This window comes from Papio anubis, chromosome 11 (assembly GCF_008728515.1).
Source record: "Papio anubis isolate 15944 chromosome 11, Panubis1.0, whole genome shotgun sequence".
Taxonomy (NCBI): Eukaryota; Metazoa; Chordata; class Mammalia; order Primates; family Cercopithecidae; genus Papio; species Papio anubis.
This window is the reverse complement of record NC_044986.1, coordinates 120,752,186-120,771,842: the sequence shown is the minus strand read 5'-3', so window position 1 is coordinate 120,771,842 and position 19,657 is coordinate 120,752,186. Positions and strand designations below refer to the sequence as shown.

Here is a 19,657-nt window from a genome sequence, read left to right as displayed (position 1 = left end):
AGGAGCATCCTTTAACACATGGGACCACGACCGTGACCTCCTCCTGGATATACTTTTTTCCAACTTGGCTTCCAGGACACTCCACTGCTTTCCTTCTCCCTCTGTGGCTCCCCTTTCTAAATCTTCGCTGCTGGTTCTGTTACCAGAAAGGATCCTGATGCAGACCCCAATAGACAGTTCTTGGATCTCGTGCAGAAAAGAACCCAGGCAAGTCCAAGGGCCAAAGCAAAGGAATTGAAAGAGGAACTACTCCATAGACAGAGTAGGACGGTCCCGAAAGTAAGAGGAGGAACCTGTCCACCCTAGGTACAATGCTTGTTTAAATATAGGACAAAAAAAGATCGGGGGGATGTCATCTGCTACCAGGGTTTGTGATAAAGGATTAATTTTCTTAATTACTATTTTTTGCAAGAATCATTATTATATTTAAAGCAAACTTAGGCATGCTTCTGTTCTCAAGATATCGGGATATCAGGACACTTCCAAGTCTGAGTCTGTTTAGTAAATGTTATCAATCTGTTCCCTTAACCGTAAACATCTTGGGGCCAGGAATACCCAACTTTCTGGGAGTCAGCCCAGCAAGTTCCAGCTTCATTTTCCTAGAGCTCACTCAAGATGGAGTCGGTCTGGTTTGAACTCCTCTGACAGTTCCTCTTACCAGGAATGTTCTCCCCGCAAATAACTGCAGTCTCCCTTGTCGCTCCCTTGAAGTCCTTGTCAAAGCTTCTTTCTTTGGAGGCTACGGTGCCCACTTTTTTGAAGCTGTAATCCATTCCCTCTTACTGTCCTCTACTTTTTTCCCAAAGCACCTGCCATCTTTAACCCGTGGGGCAATTTACTAACTTATCGTGTTTATTGTCTTTTACTACAACATAAACTCCATGAGGGCAGGGGCTGCTTCTATTGTGTTCAATGTTGTATCTCCCATGCCTGGAACTGTGACAAGCACGTGACGGGTGCTCAATAAATAATCGTAAGTGAATCCATTAAATCAGGATGTACTGAAGCTCCTGTGATAAGGAAGCTGTGCCAACTTGGCATTTCAGAAACAGCATGTATAATATTTAAGAGTGTTTGGCCTAATACAATCCTAGTCAGCCATGTAATTCCAATTTTTAAAAGTGTAAATGTTGTCAATAATTTTACACTTGTGATCTTAAGTACGAATCTTAATCGCTTGTAGAAAGTTTTAGAACACTGAAGACTGCTTAATTACCATAGGTATAGTTTAATTTATTAGATTTTTAAAGAATTATTTACAGTGCTTGGGAAAGTTTGTCGAACTCCTCAAAAGAAAATAGAATATATTAAATTTATAGGCAACCTAAAATGTTTAAGAGCATTTATCTAAGACTGTAAAGGAGACCCAAAATTCATGTGTATTCTCTTTAAAAGTGATTATACAAATTCTCTAGGCTTATGAATAATAAGATTCACAAGCTGAACATAAAAGCTTAAGAAATACTTTGGTTATTACCTTTAGTAGATTAACTTTTAAAAACAAAAGAAAATCTATAAATAGTATTTTTCCCAATGTGTCAGTACTCATACACACACACACACACACACACACACACACAACCTCTAGAACACCAAAAACTCAACAGCAGATCTGTTATTTAAGCACTTCACTAGTGCCCTCCAGTGGCTGAACGAGAAACAATACATGTACGTTGAAGAGTAAATTTTATTTTATTTTGCTTTATTTTTTTGAGACAGTCTTGCTTTGTTGCCCAGGCTGTAGTGCAGTGGTGCAATCACAGCTCACCGCAGCCTCAACATCCTGGGCTCATGTGGTCCTCCCACTTCATCCTCCCAAGTAGTTGGGACTAAATGTGGGTGCCACGCCTGGCTAATTTTTTTTTTTTTAAGCACAGACAGAGTCTCACTATGTTGCCCAGGCTGGTCTCGAATTCCTGGGCTCAAGTGATCCTCTCTCCTTGGCCTCCCAAAATGCTGGAATTACAGGCATGAGCCACTGTGCCCCATGGGAAATGGGGGCAAGTCTGGTTGGAATGGAATGCACACAATGACAGTGAAGAATGGAAGAGAAGTTTGAGTCAGAGCTTGTTGGGACAGGCTCTGCATGCCACATACAGGAGTTTGGGCCTTATGTTCAGGCAATAGGGAATCATTAAAGCTTTGAGTGAAGAAGCACTGTAATCCAAGCTGTGCTTCAGAAGGTTCAGTCAGACAGTAGTGAGTCGGTTGGGTCAGGAAGACAAAATGAAAAGCAGAAGAGCGTTTAGACCCCAGTGCCCTGGTGAAGGGGAGAAGAGTGGAAGAGAAAGAAGGGAATGGGTTCTGGACACATTACTGAAGTAGAATTGATGGAATTCATTCTTCTGTTAAAATAAAAACTTTAAACAAATCATATTTAACAGAGTTCAATTGAACATGCCACTGCACTTCAGACTGGGCAATGGAGTGAGACCCCGTGTCAAATAATAATAATAAATAAAAGAAAAACAAAATGAGACAGTATAGAAGGAGAGTCTGGGAAGATCTCAGACATAGGAAAAGCACCAAGTAGTGTCACAAAGGAAAGGTTTCATGAGAATCAGCAAATGCTTAAGGTCAAGCAACCTGAAGGCTGGGAAAATCATTGCTTTGATGAATAAGGCATTATGGGTGATCTTCAAGACAATAGCATCAGTAGAATGGTGGAGAGACACCAAATTACAAAGGTTAGGAGCAAACAGAGGATGCGCTGGAGGCATCACATGCATATCCTTTTTAAAAGTTTTGTAGAGTGGAGAGATGTGATAGCACATTGTAGGGATAGCAAAATCCAGAATAAAGGTGGTTTTCTGAATGGGGAAACTGAGCCTATAAGTAGGGGACAGAAAATAAATCAATGGAGAAAGGGAGACGGAATGTACAAGAGAGATCAAAGGAGAAAGGCCTCCTAGAAGACAGGAGTCAGGAGAGAAGGTGCAAGGATAACCAACCGTCTTGGAAAGAATAGTTTTCCTCAGGGACTGTAGAGAATATGTGAACATTCAAAATAATTTTAAGGAAGAGATTAAAGAGGAATATTAGAAGTTAAAATCAGATAGATGTGACTATAGTAGGGTGGGAAATAAGGTGCTTTCCAATTTAATAAATATTTGAGTGCCTACAATATGCCTGACACTACAAATACACAGATGAATACAGTAGCTCCCACCTCAAGATCACATTTAATTAGTGTTTATAGTCCTCAAAGTTATCTCAACCGTTATTGCAATGACCTCCTCCTCACTCCTTAAGGGAGAAAGGCAAATATTATTACTTCTTAATCCCAATGTTAAATATTCAGCCAAAGTACCTTAAGTGAGTTTGCCAGTCTCAACAGACAGTGTTGATAATGAAAATTGAGCTAGAACCTAATGTCATTTCCTCTATTTAACTGCTGCTATAAAATATGGCTTCTGCCATATCTTCACAAATCCTTGAGTCTTTTCAAATATCCTTGGTCCACCTCTCGTAAATGCAAAATTAAGAAGTATAGAACCATGAAAAATAAGACAATAAGAGGGACAATATATACCCTAATATGCTTCCTACATCCTTCAGGAATATCAATATACCTTCAACAGACATTACTATCTACTATATGCATGGCACTGTGTCAGATGCCAAAAGTACAAAGATTAAGAATAATGCTCTGCTCTCTTGAAAGAGTGTAACAGAAGAAATTAGAAAAGGATGAAAATAAAAACAAAACAGATAATTTGAAATGCCAAAAGATAAATAGAACTAAGGCCCTGGAAGTTATGTAGAGTTTATAAAACAATATTTAATTCATCACTTTAAGGCATCCTATAGACTTATAACATTAAACAGGTTATTTCATGTCCCTGGGCCTCTGTCTTGCCAAGTACAAACATTCTTATCAACTCTTCATAGTCTTTCCAACTCTCATTGGAATAAATTGTCAAAAGTACAGCTACTTTAAACTCTACTAAAAAATAGACTTTTGCCTGTACACAAAATATTCAGTAACAGAATTCTTCATAAATTACATAGATCTGTATCTGTTCAATTGGATTTTCAGTGAAAAAGAAAGATCTAACAACTACCAACAAATATAACTGAAATGTCTTTGGGGTTTAATAGAACAGGTCAAATTATTTCCACATAGTATTTTCCAAAGCTTATGTAAGGTAAAAAATATGTAGTTGGAAGCAAAGAGAGGTAGAAAAAAGACAAAAAATATTTTTTTAAAAAGTGCATGCAACATATGGGACAATGTAAAGGAATTATATGTGTAGTCTAAGTCACATAAGGAAAGGAAAGAAAGCTTAAATGATATTTGAAGAACTATTGGCCAAGCATCTTCCAAAACTGATAGGAGACATCAAGCCACAGATGCTAATAGCTCTAAAAAGTAGGTTGAACATAATAAAAACCACACCCAAGCACATCACTGTTAAATCACCAAAGGAAAAACAAAACAAAACAAAACAAAGCAAAGCAAAAAACAAAACAAAACAAAACAAAACAAAACTAAAAAACACTACTACTTTCCAGGATGCAATAAGATTGACAGCTGACTTTTCAATAGAAATAATGAAAGCCAGAAAATTATGGAATGGCATCTTTCAAAATGCTGAAAGAAAATAACTGTCAACCTAGAATTCTATACCCAGAGAAAATATCCTTCAAAGATGAAGGCAATCTAAACATGTTTAGAGAAAAAAATAAAAATAGAGAGGATTGTCTGTCAGCAGATCTACATTAAAAGATTGCTAAAATGGGTTATTTTGTCAAAAGGGAAATAATCCCAGATGGAAGCATAGTAATGCAAGAAGGAATGAAGAGTACCAGAGAACTAAACTAGCGGGCTAAATCTAACCAAACTTCCATTATTTAAAACAATGATAGTAATAGCATAGATTCCTTCCATTGAACAAGGTTTTGAAACTGCTCCAAAGAGTTGAAGAAATCAATGACTAAGAGAAATTATTGAGTTTTCAGGATGGCAGATAAGAAAAGAAAGAATTTGATAAAATGCTGAAACTCTCTCTGCTTATAAGATATTTTTTTAACTAGCTGAAATTGGTTTGAACTAATATGGCCAACCAGAGTCTCTGCAGAATGAGCTTGCTGATGTCGCAGACCAAACTTCCACCATGTTTCATACTAATGTCCTCTAATTTTGTACATGCATCCCATGAGGAAACATGAGGAAACAACCCATGAGGAAGCATGAAGACCTTTCAGACCTTCCCTTTCCTTCTACCAATGACCTACTAATCCCAGAACCTACCCACTAAACCTTTTCTAATAAAATTACTGCCTTAGAGCCAGCACAGGGAGACAGATTTGAGCTGAATTTCTATCTTCTTGTTGGTCAATTCACAATAAAAGCCTTTCTTTTCTCAAAAATGCAATGCAACAGTGTTGGTTTCTAGCACACTGGGCAGTAAGCCCTTTTGCTCAGTAACAGTTTTCTTCCACACTTCAATAAAGAGCCAACTCGAGATATTGTTGGTCTGTGTTGGATATAGTGAAGAAACACTAAAGTTCACCAAATCATTCCTTTTGTTTAGACAAAATAATTTTTTTTAACTTACCTACCTCCAAATGTTTGATCCCATCAAATCAAAGACATGAGAATGAGAGTCATGTTCCTTTCCCTGTTACTATACCAGGAATCCTGGCATCTCAATTAACAGGCTCCATGCTCCAAACACAACCCTGGTATGAGGTTGTTTTCGTGTGAACAGAAGTTGAGCCCTTGGCAGAGAAGCTTGGAAGTGGAGTCCAAAGGGGACACAGCCAGATACTTAGAGACTTGGCGACTGAGCAAAAACTCAGCGATAGTTGTCTGTGCTGGGAAAAAAACAAAAACAAAAACAAAACAAAAAACAAAAACAAACAAAAAAAAACCCTTACTGGCATTGAAGAGTAGCTAAATATCATTTCCACCAAACAGTGGTTATTGGCTTCCATGGTGAGAATGGGGGTTTCAACTGAAAGCAGGCAAAATGGTACATTGTTTGAGTACTACTCTTAAATACCACATCTCAGAGGAGTGATTTTAGTATGTAAAAGAATCTCCCAAGAAACTGTTAAAAATGGAGGGTTATACTTTCCAGTCAATGTTGCTGAGAACATATAAATACTTTAAAAAATAGATTTTACCAAAAAAAAACTAAAACAAAAACAAAAACATACAGAGGGTCCATTTTTGAGTCCAGGTACACAAGCAAGAAGGTAGCAGCCTTGTAGTTTGAGGAATCTCAAAACAGATACACAACTTCATGCCTCCAGCCAAGACTTTAGTGCCTCGTATCTTCCAATGTCTACCTAAGCCAAAAGCTTATACCCGGTTGAGGCTAAGAGTGAGTATAGCTGAAGGGTGAGGGCTGACAGGTTAAACGGCACAGGTGGATAAGGCTCCTGAGGATTATCTACCATCAGTCCAAGAGCAACACCTCAGCCCAACTCAGTACCTTTGCAGCATCTAAGTTGCCTTAATTCCAATATTAGTGAGACTAAATGTTGTGGTTATTTAAAATCTCGCTAGTGGTTTTAATGCATTTATAGCTTTGTCCAGAGTCAATTATTTTCTCAAATGGAACTATTCAGTGCCAAAAATTCATTCCATTTAGTGTTTTTGTAAATCTCAAATCATTAAGACACAGCCCCTCCAGCCCCCAGGATTCTAGCTTAGCAAGTCGATAGAGAAGCTCAATGATCTGCATTTTTACTAAACTTCTGAAGTGACTCTGGCACAGAGTTACACTGGCGACACTTTGAGAACACCACCTCTAGGACAGGGAAGTGAAAGAGATGGCTTTCACCTCTGACCTGCAAGACACGCAAATTCAAGTTTTAGACAGACCCAAGTTTGTTTACATAAAAAGCAAACTGAGCAAACTGAGCCCTTTGGGCACACATTTCAAAGAAGAAAAAGACTCATACTGAAAATATTTATGATTTAATCAGTGTCAAAATGTAGATATCGGGGAAAAAACATTCGTAATCAATATGTGCTGTTTTCTACTTCAGGTACCAGAAAGGGAAAGCATAAACTTTAGGATTTCATTGTCTCTTGGTAAAACAAAAAAAATCCCACCTAGAAGTGACCCAGCAGTTCAAAGGACTCTAAGCTTCCAAAGGTTCCCAGGTAGCAGAGCTGGCTTGTACCAGTAGACCAGGAAAGAATGCGTTCGTTGTTGGTACTGACCCACTTAATTTAGTGTGGAACCTAGAGTCTTGCCTGATTTGATTTTGTTTTTCTTCTCATCAGGGGAACTATTCACTAGGCACATAATGGCTTGAAAAGAAAACATGCCATTTTAACTTGACGTTCATTTGCACCCATCATACATGCCTCAGAAACTTTGCCCCACTTCCTCATAATCCCTCTCCAAGGCTGCCAGATCTTCCCTGGCCTCCAAGAACTCTGCTTCTTCCATGCCTTCTCTGAGGTACCAGTGCAGAAATGCTCTCTTGGCATACATGAGGTCAAACTTGTGGTCCAGGCGGGCCCAGGCCTCCACGATTGCTGTGGTGTTGCTCAGCATGCAGACGGCCCGGTGGACTTTGGCCAGGTCCCCACCTGGCATCACCGTGGGCGGCCGATTGTTGATGCCCACCTTGAAACCAGTTGGACACCAATCTACAAACTGAACAGAGTGCCTCGACTTCGTGGCTGCGATTGCTGCATTCACTTCCTTAGGGACCACGTCCCCTCTGTAGAGTAGGCAGCAGGCCATGTACTTCCCAAGCCGAGGATCGCACTTGACCAGCTGGTTGGAGGACTCAAAGCAGGCGGTGGTGATGTCTGACACAGAGAACTGCTCACGGTAGGCTTTGTCAGCAGAGACGATGGGGGCGAAGGCTGTCATGGGGAAATGTATTCTCGGATAAGGTACTAGGTTGGTCTGGAATTCAATTAGGTCCACATTCAAGGGCCCTTCAAACCGGAGGGAGGCAGTGATGGAAGACACTGCCTGAACCATCAATCTATTGATGCTGGCATAAGAGGGGCGTTCAACACCGAGTTTACGTTGGCATATATCATAGATGGCCTCGTTGTCCACTATGAAGGTACAGTCCGTGTGCTCTGTGGTGGAGTGGGTGGTGAGGACACAGTTATAAGGCTCTACCACAGCAGTGGAGATCCTGGGGGCTGGGTAGACCGAGAACTCTAGCTTAGTCTTTCTGCTGTATTCTCCTGTGAGCCTCTCCATTAAGAGAGATGTAAACCCTGAACCAGTGCCTCCTCCAAAGCTTCGGAAAATCAAAAATCCCTGAAGTCCACCACACTGTTCTGCCTGAGAAAAGTAAATGAGATGTGAGAATTCAGCTTTATAAATCCAGAAGCAGTGAATTGGACTGTAGAGGTAGAATACAACAGGTTTCCCCAAAACAAAAACTTTCAGAAAGGACTCCTTTGCCATTGTTAACTCCACAACAAACATAGCTACTTCGAAATGCTCTCAAGGGGACTTATGCAGTAGGCAAAGCACTTCAGAGCTTTATTATAAGCAGAGCATAAATATCCACCTGTCTTTCACTGACCTCTGTGCACTTATCTGTATGTGGTTGCAAGCAAGGCCCTTATCAATAACAAAGAAAATGACAAAACACTGAAGCAAAATAACATTCCCCCCACGTCTATGCTCCATCTGGCATGCTGGTGTAAAAGGCGTTGTAGTAGCTAACAAATATGCCAAATACCAAAACCCTTACTCAGCAAAGGGTCTCCAGACTCAGGCCCCTAAAGAGGAATTAACTGGCAGTGAATAGAGTCACACAGCTCCAGACAGGGAGTGCCTCTTGCTAACTTCATAAACATCAGTTACTCTTGGAAAATGACACGTTACTCTTGGAAAGTGACAAGTTTTAGAGTGCTATGGGAGTCTCTCATAACAAGATGAACCCTGTGTTAGGAGAAGCAGGGATGATCGGGTGATCAGGGGACCCCCAGTAAGTGTACAGGTCCCTATCCCCTTCCTACTAACAAGGGGAAATCGAAGCCAAGATGAGGACCCCTCCCCAGTTCTGAGCACCCAGGCCAATGACCAGGGAGAGACGGTGGTGATGGTGACAGCAGATAATGCTTGTGAGTTCTGCTGCAGGACCCCACATGCCCCAGGCACAGCCTACTCGGAGGCGAGGGGGAGCCACTTGCCAGCTTCCGGGTCCTCTCCAGCACAAGGTCGATGACCTTCGACCCCACAGAGTAACGGCCTCGCGCATAGTTGTTGGCAGCATCCTCCTTTCCGCTAAGGAGCTGCTCAGGGTGGAAGAGTGAACGGTGCTGGCCCATCCGGATCCCATCTGCAGAGAGTGAAAGGAGGTCGGTGCACTCAGTACAATTCAGCCGTCGACCTGCTGCTATTCCTCCGGGGGCCTCCCTGTACGTGACCCCCATGCTTTCTCTCAACGTTGTGGTCCAGGAATGGAATTTAGATACTGCTGAATTAGCCTGTCTTAGCCCAGGAAAAGTGGAATTTTTTACATAGACATGGAAAGTATGTTTTTCTACCACACACCCCTTATTAGTTTCCCAGGGCTGCCATAACCAATACCAACAAACATCGTGGCTTAAAACAATAGGAATTTATTTCCTAACAGCTCCAGAGGCCAGACGTCTAACACCAAGGCGTTGGTAGGCTTCGTTCCTGCTGCAGGCCCCAGGGAGCGTCTGGTCCAAACATCTCTCCTGGCACCTGGTGACTCACAATTCTTAGCTCTCCCTGGCTTCTAGCTATCCCCTTCCAATCTCTACCTCTGGCATACAAGCCTTTTCCCCTGTGTGGGTATCTGTGCTCTCTCCTCTGATAAGGACACAATTCTTTAGCATTAGGGCCCACCCTAATCCAGGAGGACCTCATTTTAACTAACTACATTGACAAAGACATTGTTTCCAAATAAAGTCACATTCTGGGGTTGCAGATGGATATGAATTTAGGGGGACACGCTTCAACCCACTGCCCACCCTAGGACACATTGGCATTTCGAGACAACTATTTTTATCTACAAATAGCCAACTGTGTGCTGCAAAAGCACACAGAAAGGCATATCCAGGGTGCAGTGGCTCACACCTATAATCCCAGCACTTTGGAAGGCTGAGGCAGGTGGATCACCTGAGGTCAGGAGCTCGAGACCAGCCTGGCCAACATGGTGAAACTCTATCTCTACTAAAAATATAGAAAATTAGACAGGCGTGGTGGTGGTCACCTGTAATCCTAGCTACTCGGGAGACTGAGGCAGGAGAATCACTTGAACCCAGGAGGTTGCAGCGAGCCGAGATCATGCCACTGCACTCCAGCCTGGACAACAAGAGTGAAATTCTGTCTCAAAAAAAGTAAAATAAAATAAAATAAATTTAAAAATTAAAGGTATATCCATCTTTTAAATCTGCTTTAAAAGAGGATTTAACAGGCAAGGCACGGCAAACTCAAATGCCCACACGACCCAAACGCCGAGTGCATAAATGCATGACGCAGGACAATTGGCGTTAAGATGTTGGCAGTATCCAATACAACTGAGGGCAACCCATGCCAGGTCTCATTGCCTTTTAAAACCCTGGGCAGCATGCCCTACTCCCCCACCTTAGAATTACTCAAATAGCATTATTCCTGATGATTAAGCAGCAGTGTTTCAGGCCTAAGTAGGCTTTGGGACTGCTGCCCTGGTTACTGTGGGATACTGCATTGCTTAGTAGTTAAATGCATGTTTCAAGAATCAGTTTCCTGGGTTCCTATCTTACCTCCCTCACTAAGCTAGAGAGAAGTTACTTAGTCAATGATTTTAGCTCATAAATAAGGATTATAACAAGATCTACCCCATTGAGCTGTTACGAGAACATAGGGCACAACGCACGGCCCATATAACAACAGCAATTATAAGTAACAATGATAGAACTGGCTTCATGACATGTATTTATGCAGATTTACCTCATTATACACCACCAGCCTTGGCAGCAGATGGCTGAGCCAGTCCTAGGAGCTCACAGCCTAAGGAGAGATGCATTGTGTTTCTGTTTAATAAGAGCACAATTGTTTTTCAATTCACCGTGCCTTCCTGTGGGTGACCAAGAATTTCTAAACTCCAATTTGGCAACCTCTCAAATAATATTTATTAAAATTGAGTTTAAATAACTTTTAACTAGCTTACACACAAACCTCCCCCAGAGCTAGGATGTTTAAAAGATATATTTATAAACAAGATATAAGTGAATGTGTCATTCTGGGTGGACTATTTTTCTTCTCATCTGAAGCTATAAGGCTGCATTCAGGCTAGGGAGGTAATTTACGGAAGCTTCCTTCTTCATGACAATGTTGGGTCGGGATCTTGAGGGTCAATAGCTTCACAAATTACTTCCATAAAATCCATTATCTCAGGGCTTAGTGGTTGCAGCACCTGCCGTTCATCAGTAATCCATGCCATCCATTCTAACTTCCCGGGCACAGGTTGCTGAGGGGCTTTAGTACCCAGCATGGTGCCCTCAATCAACATCCTCAGAGACTTCAATGGTTTTTGAACAATTATGCGATGGCTCCTTAGCTTCCTTAACTACAGTGTCATTCTACTGCACTCCACTTCAATCACCATCACTCAGAACTCTCCCACTGCCAAAATCCTAAACGTGCAAATTCCTTTCTCTGACCACAACTTCCTCACTTTGCCCTAACTTCACCCTTGAGCCTGCCCCTGACCATCTTCCCAGCCTCGTCCCCTGCTTTGCGCTCCTGCTCACACCGATGCCTGGCCACGCTGAACTCCTGGTTGCACTTGCGGGGCATTCCTTCATGACTCTGAATTTGCAGATGCTGTACCCTCATGAGAAGGTGTGTGAGGCTGGGTGTGGTGGCTCATGCCTGGAATCCCAGCACTTTGGGAGGCCAAGGTGAGAGCATTGTTTGAGGTAAGGAGTTTGAAACTAGCCTGAGCAATATAGTGAGACCCTATCTCTATAAAAAACAAAAAATTGCCCTGGCACAGTGGCTCTCGCCTATAATCCCAGCAGTCTGGGAGGCCGAGGCAGGTGGATTACTGGAGGTCAGGAGTTCCAGACCAACCTGGCCAACATGGTGAAACCCCGTCTCTACTAAAAATACAAAATTAGCAGGGCGTGCACCTGTAATCCCAGCTACTCGGGAGGCTGAGGCAGAAGAATCACTTGAACCCGGGAGGCGGAGGTTGCAGTGAGCAGCAATAATGCCATTGCACTCCAGCCTGGGCAAAAAGAGCAAAACTCTGTCTCAAAAAAATAAATTAAAAAAAACCTTATCCACATGTAGTGACATGTGCCTGTAGTCCAAGCTACTCAGGAGCCCAAAGTGGGAGGATTGCTTGAGCCCAGGAGTTCACTGAGCTATGATTATGCCACTGCACTCCAGTCTGGGTGACAGAGCGAGACCCAGTCTCTAGCTCTAAAAAACAAACAAACATATTTGATGACTCCCTAGTTATTCATTCCTTCCACCTTGCAGAGCAAGCTTGTCCATCCCGCAGCCCCCAGGCTGTGTGCCGCCCAGGATGGCTTTGAATGCGTTCCCACACAAATTGGTAAACGTTCTTAAAACATTATGAGATTGTTTTGCGATTATATGTGTGGCCCAAGATAATTCTTCTTCTTCCAGTGTGTCCCAGGGAGGCCAAATTATTGGACACCCCTGTTGTAGAAATGTCTATTAAGTTGTATCATACACAATAAAATTAACTTTTTTAGGTCAAAAGATAGTCATACACTGGCAATTATGGCTCAATTTCAACAGTATTGTTATAACTATTTATATTTTCTTCTTCACTAGATTAGGCTACTTTCCTGTTGAAAGACAACAGATTTAATAAGAAGGCAAACCTAGGACCAAACACAGTTCTACTCTCATAACTCAGTGATCTTAGGCAAGTTCGTTGACTTCCCCAAGATTTATAAAGTTCCTAGTCTATAAATTGAGGATGATAATAGTGTCTCCTGACAGAGTGCTGAAAGAATTAGAGGAAAATACCTGTGCAGGTCTCCTATTAGTAAACAATAGCTGCTGTGGACTAAATGACTGTGTCCCCCCAAAATTCATGCATTGAATCCCTAGTCCCCGATGTGATGGTATCTGGAGGTGAGTCTTTGTCAGTAAGTCGGTCATAAGGGTAGGACTTCACTATGGGATTAGAGCCCATATAAGAAAAGATATATTTCTCTGCCATATGAGAATACAGTGAGAAGGTAGCCAGCCATCTGCAAGCTGGGAAGAGAGCCTTCACCCGAAGCTGACCACTGGGCACCCTGGTCTCAGACTTCCAGCCTCCAGAATTGTGAGAAATCAACAACTGTTGTGTAAGCCACCGAGTCCGTGGTGTTCTGATACAGCAGTCCGAGCTGACCAAGACAGGCATCTTCACATCAAGGGCAAAAATCAGCATTTATTCATCTTTGTACTCCCATCACCCAGCTGAAGTGTTTATGGGGTTGTATTCAATTCCTTCTTACCACGACCTTGAATTCATCAGCCTCTCCTTTTCTCCACCCCTCCCACTCTCTCAGTCAACAGCTGGCACCAAGGGACAGCGAAGTAAATGAATGACTTTCAAAGTGGGTGCCCCAGTTCCCACTTGAGCCTTCCAAGCTGGTACCACATGGAGCACAGGGGAGCTGTCGCTTCTGAGCCCCACCCAAATTGTAGATTCATGAACAAACCAGCAAGTGTTATTGCCTTAAACCACTAAATGTAGGGGAAGTTTATTACACACCAACAAATAATGGGATGCACAACATCAAACCCAAATCTATCCCACTCTCTAGCTTTTCTCTTACGTCAGTAAGAGCCCCTTCTCTCTCCTGTATTTTTCTAGCTCCATCTGAAGAGTTCTTGCATGACATACTACAAAGTGTACTGTTAGTAATTGCACTGCTTTTCCCATAACTAGAGTATATTTTTGGCCTCTTGTTCCTTTGGGATTCTTTTCAAATATTCTACTCTTTTTAAGCAGCTATCAAAAAACTTTTTGATTCTTTGCCAGTGCCTTCTGGCAAATGGCTCTCGAACCCAGGAAAAGACTTAGTGTTCTGTTATGATACACACGTGGATCAATTAGCAGGTCTTAATTCATTTCATCACACAGGTAAAGAAGGCTAATCTAGGCCAAGTGTGGTGGCTTACACCTGTAATCCCAGCACTTTGGGAGGCTGAGGCAGGTGGGTCACTTGAGGTCAGGAGTTCAAGACCAGCCTGGCCAATATGGTGAAAGTCCATCTCTACTAAAAATACAAAAATTATCCAGGCATGGTGGTGTGTGCTTGTAATCCCAGCTATTGGGAGGCTGAGGCAGGAGAATTGCTTGAACCCAGGAGGCGGAGGTTGCAGTGAGCCAAGATGGCACCACTGCAGTCCCACCTGAGTGACTCCATCTTAAAATAAATAAGTTAATTAAATTAAATTAAAATTTTAAAAAGCTAATCTAGTCTTCCCTTTGGCTGTGTTTGTCATGTTAATCACCCATGGCCATTGAGTAAGCCTCTACGTTTGGGAATGGCCCCTGTGATTTCGTTCAGATAGACCAGTATAACCTGATAATCCCACTCACTTGATCTGAGTGTGGCTCCAGTTAAGTGCGCTAGAATGGAACATGTATTGTACCTATAACAGTTGGCTCCAAGTCCACGAAGAGTGCTCTAGGCACGTGCTTCCCAGCTCTTGTCTCACAGAAGAAGGTATCGAAAGATGCATTTGTGTGCTCCATTTTTGCATTTTCCAGCTGATCCGGTTGACTGTCGAGAACAACGCCGTTTGGCTGGATTCCATGTTCCAGGCAATAGAGTTCCCAGCAAGCGTCCCCAATCTGGATGCCAGCTTGACCGATGTGGATGGAAAGGCACTCCCTCTGAAATAAGTCATGGTGAGTTGGAACTGAGCAGGTGTTTAGACAACAGGAGATCTGTTACTCAGCACTTCTGGTTACAAATGACAGAAACCTAGCTAGCTTAAGGCCATGGAGGAATGTGTTATAAGGATAATCAAAAGTGTTTCATGGAAACCAAGACCCAGGGTCCAGCTAAGCTTCAGGGACAATTAAACCAGGGATTTAAATTCCATTAAAAAGTTTATTTTAACAACATAAATTAAGCACCTACTCTGTACTGGGCTAAGAATTGAATTAAGACAAATACACACACACACAAAAAAAAAGCAAATCAAAATACAACTCATTTCACTTTATTCTTTTAATATGAGTGAGATGTGTGTGTGTGTGTGTGTGTAATTATATATATATATATATATCAGGTGGACTTGTCTAGAAAGAAAATTAGCTAGTTATTGGAAAGAAATAAAACCAAAATCAATATATAGTCTTGTCAGGTACTAAAACTCATTGCAGATACATTTAAAATATTATCTTTACCATTCATATGCACTCTGAATAAGGATGGATACACTAAACTTAAAACTAGTGGGAAATTTTACAAGGCAAAATGCAATCGATTTAACAATTCCAAAATGTAAAAGTTTTATAACAAACATATAGAGATAAAAATGGATTTTATATACATCAACTTTCTAAAAAAAAAAAAAAACACTTAAGACATCCACTAGATAGGCAAATGATATAAACAAACAAATTACAAAAGAAAGACTCTAAAATGCAAAGATGTAGGCTGATGGCATTCACAGCATCATAATTCATAAGCAGGAAAACCAAAAACCAATCTATTTAATCTAACCATTTATATATTGTTGGGCATTTAAAGGATGATACATCAACACAATGGCATGTCATGCAACCCTTAAATGTTTACCCAAAAAAAAAGATGAATGACATGGGAAATGCTTATAACATATTAAGTAAAAAGCACATAAGATGCATAATTGTATATAGAGTAAGATATCAAATCTGTTCAAAAATAGGCACAAAAATCTAAAAGAAAATGCATCAAGATATTAAGTCTAGTAATACCTGGGTAGTGATTTTGTTTTCTTGTCTAAACTTTACTATTTCTTCCACCTTCATCAGCCTTCATATTCCCCTATCCCACTTCAAATCATCCTTTTTTTTTTTTTAAGGCAAACAACTATTCTGTCAAACAGACAATGACCTACTTTTTTTAAGAGAAGGAAAGAAAAAGCTAAATCCTAAGAAATCAAGGTAATAGCAGTTGCTGATCTTAATATTGGCGTGGTTTGATTGACAGTGGTGCTGAAACAAATCTATTTGGGGCGTCTTGGAGAGTGAGACCCCCATGTCTTCCGCATCATCAGGACCCTTTGAGCTGTTCAACTACATAAGCTGAGGGGAAACCCTGCCCTTGTTCATGGCTACACTGCCCCAAAGCCTGAGATTCAACTACTGAAAGACCTCAGACCTCCTGTCAATCCCTCATCTGTGGTCTACACAGGGGTCCCCAACCCCCGGGCCACAGGCCAGTGCCAGCCTGTGGCCTGTTAGGAACTGGACTTCACAGCAGGAGGTGAGCGGCAGGTGAGTGAGCATTACTGGCTGAGCTCTGCCTCCTGTCAGATCAGTGGCAGCATTAGACTCTCATAGGGGCACTAACCCTATTGTGAACTGTGCATGCAAGGGATCTAGGCTGCAGGCTCCTTATGAGAATCTAACTAATGCCTGACAATCTGAGGTGGAACAGTTCCATCCAGAAACCATCCCCCACCACCGACTCCATGGAAAAATTGTGTTCCACAAAACTGGTTCCTGGTGCCAAAAAGGTTGAGGACCAGTGGTCTATACAGACCACTAGTGAGAGGGAAGTAGGAAGAGGGCTCTGGTCGGCCACACCCCTGCAGTCTGACTTGGACTCTGCTCATGTTTAGTGGCATCAAACCTTTGTACTTTGTCTCTGTGATTCACAAGGCATAATACAGCCCTCTTTGCTTCATGACCAATTCAAGTTCACTATCTTAGTAGGGCTTCCTTCTTGTTTCTTTTCTGTGCAACTATCAGTCTCTCTAATTTAGAAAGCACTTCACTTAGGACATACTAACATTCCACCTCTCAAAACAGCACATTCTGTTATAAACAGGCTTTGGATACCCCTTATCAGGCTTCAGATAACCTTAATCTTATTCTTCTCCCCTTCTGTAGGACTTAAAGTGCTGTAAATATATTAGCTGCTGTAATCTGATCAAAACTTGGCTCCTTAAAGTTAAAATTTTTAAAGGAGAGGGTGAATGTTCATTGTTTCTACATCATTAAAACCTCTTTGTAAAGTTTACATGTAGATTTCTCTGTCTTCTTCAGTGGCTACCACCCAGTCCTGTGTTACAGTGACAAGTAAAATCCAGGTGTACATGTAGTATTTGTTCATAATATTGACAGTAAAAATAATCACTAATATAAAAAAATATATATTGTTCCTCTTCACGTGGTCTGTTCAAGTGACTCAGAAAGCAGAGTGATGCTTTTCTTTTTGAGCTCAGCACGAATAGCCTGGCCTACCAAGCATCCTTGGTCTTTGAAGAAGCTTAGCTTATAACATAACTCTGTCCAAGGGTGTAGAAGACTATCTTCACCTTATTCTTCTCTTAGCCTCTCCCTTTTCTCCAAATTCTCTATGAAAATATTAGTCACACTATAAAATAGAAGACTATAAAATGCCCACTGAACGTCAACACTGATAAGTCATAGCACATTATTAAATGCTGCTATAAGGATTACTTGAATTACTAGAAGAGCATAACTCTCAATTCAACTTTTAACTTTGAGATCTTTGTAGATTGATATGCAGTTGTAAGAAATAACATAGGGAGATCCCTTGTATCCCTTACCCACTTCCCCAGTGGAAATATCTTGCAATACCGTAATACAAAATCACACCCAGAATGTTGACAGTGATAGTCAGGATACAGAACATGCTATTATCACAAGTCTCTCTCATGTTGAAAGGCATAATTTTTAAAAGCAAAACAATTTAAAGTTTTTAAAATGTTGGACAGAGAGACCAATGGGGTGAGAAATCAAAGATAAAAAAGCAGTTCGAAATGTTGCTTCCATTGAAGAATTAAAAATTCAAAGATACTGAAAAACTGACACAGAATAAAGGGGAAATGGATCTGAAAAGGTCATCCCAAAACAGAATTATTGTAAGTTATTCTATTCATTGTGGTGCCCAAAGAACTAACCTCAAGTGAGGGCAAAGAAGATGTCTGCGCACTTTACCCTACCAGGCATTTATGAGGTCAGCCATAGTCTGAAGTCCTCAGAAACTCTTAACAGCATAACGAAAAGTGAAGCAATTAATATCTACAGAAAAATCAGCACCTTGAGCCTAAAACAAAGGTAAAAACTAAAGGAAGGAGAGGTTTTTGCTTCAGTGCTTCAGTTAATGGCAGTAACATACTACAAATCAACTGAGCTTTAACTTGAAAGAAGCAACATTACAGAGGAATAGATTACAGCCTGTCCACACCTGCTCCCAACTCATCTACAGGGATATTGAAAGAAACAAATGTTTCTTTACAAATGTCTTCTCTTGCATTACAATTTTATTAAGAATTGTTTGCTGTGGGAAAAGGGCTAAATAAGATTAGTAAAATTTTCTACAACAATGCATAGGCGTGTAGTCACTTACCATGCTGATGAGAACGTGCTCCTCCTGCCCTGTAGTAATGATTGAGGAGCCTCCCAGCTGAGCTTTATCACAGGGCCCAGAAATGACTCCACCTGAGGGCTGGAGCGTTCTTCACTTAAAGCGGTACAGCTTCTTTTTAGTTTTCTAGTTATCTGGTCTCAGAGCAGCTGTGTTGGGCCTGAACAACCTGGGATAAAGTTTGTACACAACCACAGATGAACTACAGAGAGCTTATTCAAATCTGCGTCCAACTTATACCTATGTTGAAAAGAACATGTGTCTTTTAAAAATCACCCTTTGGGGTTAAGAATTTATTTAGCATTGGCAGAGAAAAGGAAAGAGTATGAGTAAAATTTGCTACCTTTTTCTATTGCATGAGTACTATATGAATATCTTCTTAAATAAATTTAAACAATCCCTGAATACATAGAGCAAACCAAGATAGTGTCCTTTTTACTTCTGTGTTCTATGCTTGCCTCTCAACCACTACCACATCCAAACATATGTGGTTTCTGGTTTTATTATTATTGTCTTTTGAACTTTTATATTATTATACATAATATATACCTATGTTATTATTTTTTATTAATTACACTAAGAGCAGGTAACACATCTTAACTGATTTCTCTCCTTATATATTTGCTAAAACTTCCTTTATATTCTACTATATGGTCAATTTTTGAAAATGTTCCGTGAATGTTGAAAAGAATGTGCATTCTGCGTTTGTTGGATGCAATATTCTAGATAGACATATCATTCAATCAATCAATCTATTAAATCAAATGGATTTATTGTGTAGTCCAAATTTTCAGTATCAATTATTTCAAAAGATGTGTTAAAAATTTTCATTATAATTGTGAATTTGCCCATTATTTCTTTTTCTGTCAATTTTTGATATATTTTGAGGCTATGTTATGAAGAGCATATACATTTTAAACTATTATATGTTCAAAAACTTTAACAATTTTTTATTTTTAAATTACCTTCCTTATATACATTAATGATTTTTACCTTAAAGTTTTTTTTTTGTTTTTGTTTTCGAGACGGAGTCTTGCTCCGTCATCCAGGTTGGAGCGCAGTGGCGCGATTTCAGCTCACTGCAACCTCCACCTCCCAGGTTCAAGCAAT

At 40.8% G+C, this 19,657-nt stretch overlaps 1 protein-coding gene across 1 annotated transcript; it reads right to left on the bottom strand.

Moving 5' to 3' along the window:
- Window positions 1-1,901: 1,901 nt before the first annotated feature.
- Window positions 1,902-19,333, bottom strand: TUBAL3 (tubulin alpha like 3). Its single transcript, XM_021943008.2, has 4 exons — window positions 18,530-19,333; window positions 14,589-14,832; window positions 9,130-9,282; window positions 1,902-8,269 (listed from the first exon to the last, which is right to left on the bottom strand). Exons 1-4 carry the CDS (start codon window positions 18,530-18,532, stop codon window positions 7,329-7,331), a joined length of 1,341 nt encoding a protein of 446 aa, XP_021798700.2. The 5' UTR covers window positions 18,533-19,333; the 3' UTR covers window positions 1,902-7,328.
- Between the last annotated feature and the right edge of the window lie 324 nt (window positions 19,334-19,657).

Excerpts from the sequence above, each read along its gene's own strand:
- TUBAL3 (XM_021943008.2), bottom strand. Across the intron at positions 9,283-14,588 it reads CTTGGAGCCAACTGTTATAG|ATGGGATCCGGATGGGCCAG; the intron begins GTACAATACATG and ends CACTCTCTGCAG. Across the intron at positions 8,270-9,129 it reads GAGGACCCGGAAGCTGGCAA|AACAGTGTGGTGGACTTCAG; the intron begins GTGGCTCCCCCT and ends TTTCTCAGGCAG.